This window comes from Trachymyrmex septentrionalis, unplaced genomic scaffold (assembly GCF_001594115.1).
Source record: "Trachymyrmex septentrionalis isolate Tsep2-gDNA-1 unplaced genomic scaffold, Tsep1.0 scaffold139, whole genome shotgun sequence".
In the NCBI taxonomy this organism is placed as follows: domain Eukaryota; kingdom Metazoa; phylum Arthropoda; class Insecta; order Hymenoptera; family Formicidae; genus Trachymyrmex; species Trachymyrmex septentrionalis.
In genome coordinates, this window is record NW_017304533.1 from 304805 (window position 1) to 308405 (window position 3601).

Here is a 3601-nt window from a genome sequence, read left to right on the forward strand (position 1 = left end):
TGCACTGTACTCTTTTCAACTAATCTTTTTTGCACCGTTCGCCTACATTTTCTGCGACTAGTGCTGCCAAGAACATACAACCTTTCTTATATATATTATTGATTACATTGATTCAAAGTACAATACAAAGAGAGTAATACAAAATTGACGAAAATGTGTTGTATTTGTGAATAATATATATGATCCTGTCATTGGCTGTCACTAATTAACGATAGCGACAATCATCGATAAAACGTTTAGAGAATCCCGCTATAGAGTATCAATCATGAAACTTTTTTCTTAGGATAAAAAGTAAAAATTGAAAATTTTAATCATTAAAGTTAATGGAGAAATTTATCACTTTTCACACATATCGGCAGTAAATTTTGGAACACATCCTAAGACTCTCTAACTGCCGTTGTCGCGTGCGTTTCGGAACGCGCTTCTGGCTGGTCACACTTCGGGTCATATGACCGACGTTACGCCGAGCATTGGACGTGCTGTCGTAGGCGTTGACTGAACCACTGCTCTTCATCGAGTCTCGTGATTTCGAGTCCTTGCGAGCCCACCGAGCATTTTTAGGGAAGAAAATTGACCAAGCAACACCATGGCTCTCAGCGACGCAGACGTTCAGAAGCAGGTGAGCTAGAAAAAATAAGTCTCCTGTGTGTCGACGCGACCTTCCGTTCACGAAATAATCCATCCTTTTTTCCAAATCGCCATCGCCTCCGAGCTCAGCATTATACTCTTGCGCTATTAATATCTTTTCGATTATTTATTGTCGTTATTATTTTGTTACGCTAAAACGTTACTACCTTCGTCAGGTACATTTCTCAAAAGAGATTGTACATTTTCTCAAGTATTTCGGATTTTCATAGCTGTTCTAAATCGCGATTCTTGTACTAGGAGCCGAACGGAGCAAGAGTAAAATCGAACAAATGAATGACGGTTCGTGAAAATTGGACAATAACTGATATCTCGTCGAGGAATTCTTTAGTCGTTTTAATGTCTGAAATAAACATTGAAAAATTTAGTAATTAAATTGCAGTCTCTTACTAAGATATTGGAGATAAAGATTTGAAGCTAAAGAAAGAAATGATATGATTATAGATTAAGCATATGATGGCCTTCATAGAACAAGAGGCCAATGAAAAGGCAGAGGAAATAGATGCCAAGGCAGAAGAAGAATTTAATATTGAGAAGGGACGCCTGGTGCAACAACAACGTCTCAAGATCATGGAGTATTATGAGAAAAAGGAAAAACAAGTTGAACTGCAAAAAAAGATGTATGTATGAAAAATTATTTTATTTTATTATGTGTATATACTATACATTGCATAGTAGATCAGGAGAGACTGATAAAAGTGGTCAAAAATTGTTTTTGGATTTTCGCCTAATGAAATATACTATAAATATCAAGTATATAAGTTAAAATATTGTTTGTGAAAGTTTCAATTTATCGATTAATTTTCTATTGCTAAGTCTTTAAAGTTTAAAAAGTGCGTTTGAGGACGACAAATAGTTGTCCTGTAAATTTTCATAAATTTCAGTAACAATTGTAGATTTAAATTATATATCAATAATTTCTTTATTTTATTATGTATATCTATCATAAAAGTAGCACAGAAAGCACAAGAAGATGTATAAAAATATATATCTGCAAGCAATTTTACATGTGTTATCTCCTATGTTTCAATCGCTATGTTCAAGATGCCAATACGTCATACTACGATGCACCATGTTTAAATTATAAAAATGAGCTATTACTGTATTGCTCTCAGTATATATGTGAAGTTAAATCGGTGACTTTTGTGCGCTTTTGGCTAGTTCACAGAGATCTGTAAATAAGTCACAGAACACACATAGGAAATTGGGGTTGAGTGAGCGCTTGCTGTTATTGGTATATTCTTTTAGATCATCCAATCAGCATTTTAGATCTGGAAGAATACATCAAATAGCAGCAAGCGCTCACTCAACTGTTGAGTCCATTGAACGCAGCCATTTTTTACGTATATGAGTACATTGAAGCACTTACTTATGTTGACTGAAAATTTATATATTTCTGATAATTATTTATTTAATTAATTTAACTAAATATATTTAATAAGAATGTATTAAAAATTAATATGTTAATTATTCATATTTAAATAATAGAAAATATATCAAAATCGATCATTTCTCTTATTAAAAAACTTTATGAAATGAATATACAGTAAAATTTATCGTACTGTAACCTTCCTATACAGCACACTTTAATCCGTGGTGGAAAAAATATAAGGTGAAGTACTCCCGTGGATGCGCAGTACGAGAGTGAATTTGGGTAATATTTGATTGGCTGTTCTAGTATAACCAGCACTATTATATGCAGGAAATGCATATTGGAAAACATTTATTTAATTGGTTATTTCCATTGCTATCACTATTATGCGCAATGTTTCATCTTATATTCTTTCCACCATGCTTTATTCAAGGGATGTCTTAGAAAATTTTTTGGACATATGGATAAGTTCTCTTAATATCTTAAGAACATCTCTTGAAATTGTGTATGGGTTACGAAAAAAAAAAGGAAACACTTGTTGAACCGTGCTTTCCGATCCCACAAACGCTATACGTCAAACATTTGTTTTTTGTCGATCTTTCGTCGCGCGTATTTGTGGCAAAAATTTGCTCCCAGTTTTCAGAACAACGTGAATACTGCTAATAAATTATTAATACTATGATGACGAAAGAGTGGATCTTCCCACTACTGATATAACAGCTCGCCTTTCCTAAGTCATTTACCATATTGGATTTGCTATTTAATTTCTAAATTGAGTTCGGATTTAAAATCAGCGACTCCAAAAACCCCTAAGTAACAAAATTTCAGGACAATCGAGGTACTTTAGCATTTTTATTTGTATTGGATCCGTCATTTTAAATTTCTAAATTTTGAGTTCGGATTTGAAATCAGCAATCGTATCCAGGCTGTGTTGCAAAATTCACTGCCAGCTGAAAATCTACAGTCTACATAACATATTTATACATTTTCAGTCACTGTGCATTATATTAATATACATATAATATTACCTATTGTAATATTAGCTTTATTTGATTGCGCGCGCGCATGCGCGTGTGGGAATGTGCGGGCGGGCGCGCACTTGTGCAACTATTACAAATTATTATGATAAACTTATAATTTTAAAAGGATCTTAAAATCGTTTGTATTTTATTTGGAGACGCGGTAGTAGCTCGGCGCTAAGCGCGCGCAGCAACACTGCCATATCGATTATCCTTTGAATAAGTATTTTTCTAATTGCCTTTAGAGATTTAAAAATCCTTTCCTCCTTCCATAATTAAAATATAAATAATGCAGTCCAAACTGATTGACTTGCTAAAAACAAAACTAGTTGAAAAATAATCTCATTATTGGCTTCTGGGAATCAATCGTGTAACTTTTATCCTATAGCAGAAATGTGAAAAGCAAAAATTTTTAATGTATATATATATATAATATGTAAATATATACATATACATACATACATATATATATATATATACATATATATATTTATTACACACACACGCACGCACGCACGCACGCGCGCACACACACACACACACACACACACACACACACACACAC

At 33.4% G+C, this 3601-nt stretch overlaps 1 protein-coding gene across 1 annotated transcript in view; it reads left to right on the forward strand.

Annotated features, from left to right (window-relative positions):
• Positions 1-408: 408 nt before the first annotated feature.
• The window catches only part of LOC108745378 (V-type proton ATPase subunit E), a 7265-nt gene continuing 4072 nt past the window's right edge, over positions 409-3601 (forward strand). The window contains exons 1-2 of the mRNA XM_018481515.1: positions 409-619; positions 1090-1265. Coding sequence (XP_018337017.1) covers positions 587-619; positions 1090-1265 — 209 coding nt within the window. The 5' untranslated portion in view covers positions 409-586. The remainder of the gene's footprint in view (positions 620-1089; positions 1266-3601) is intronic.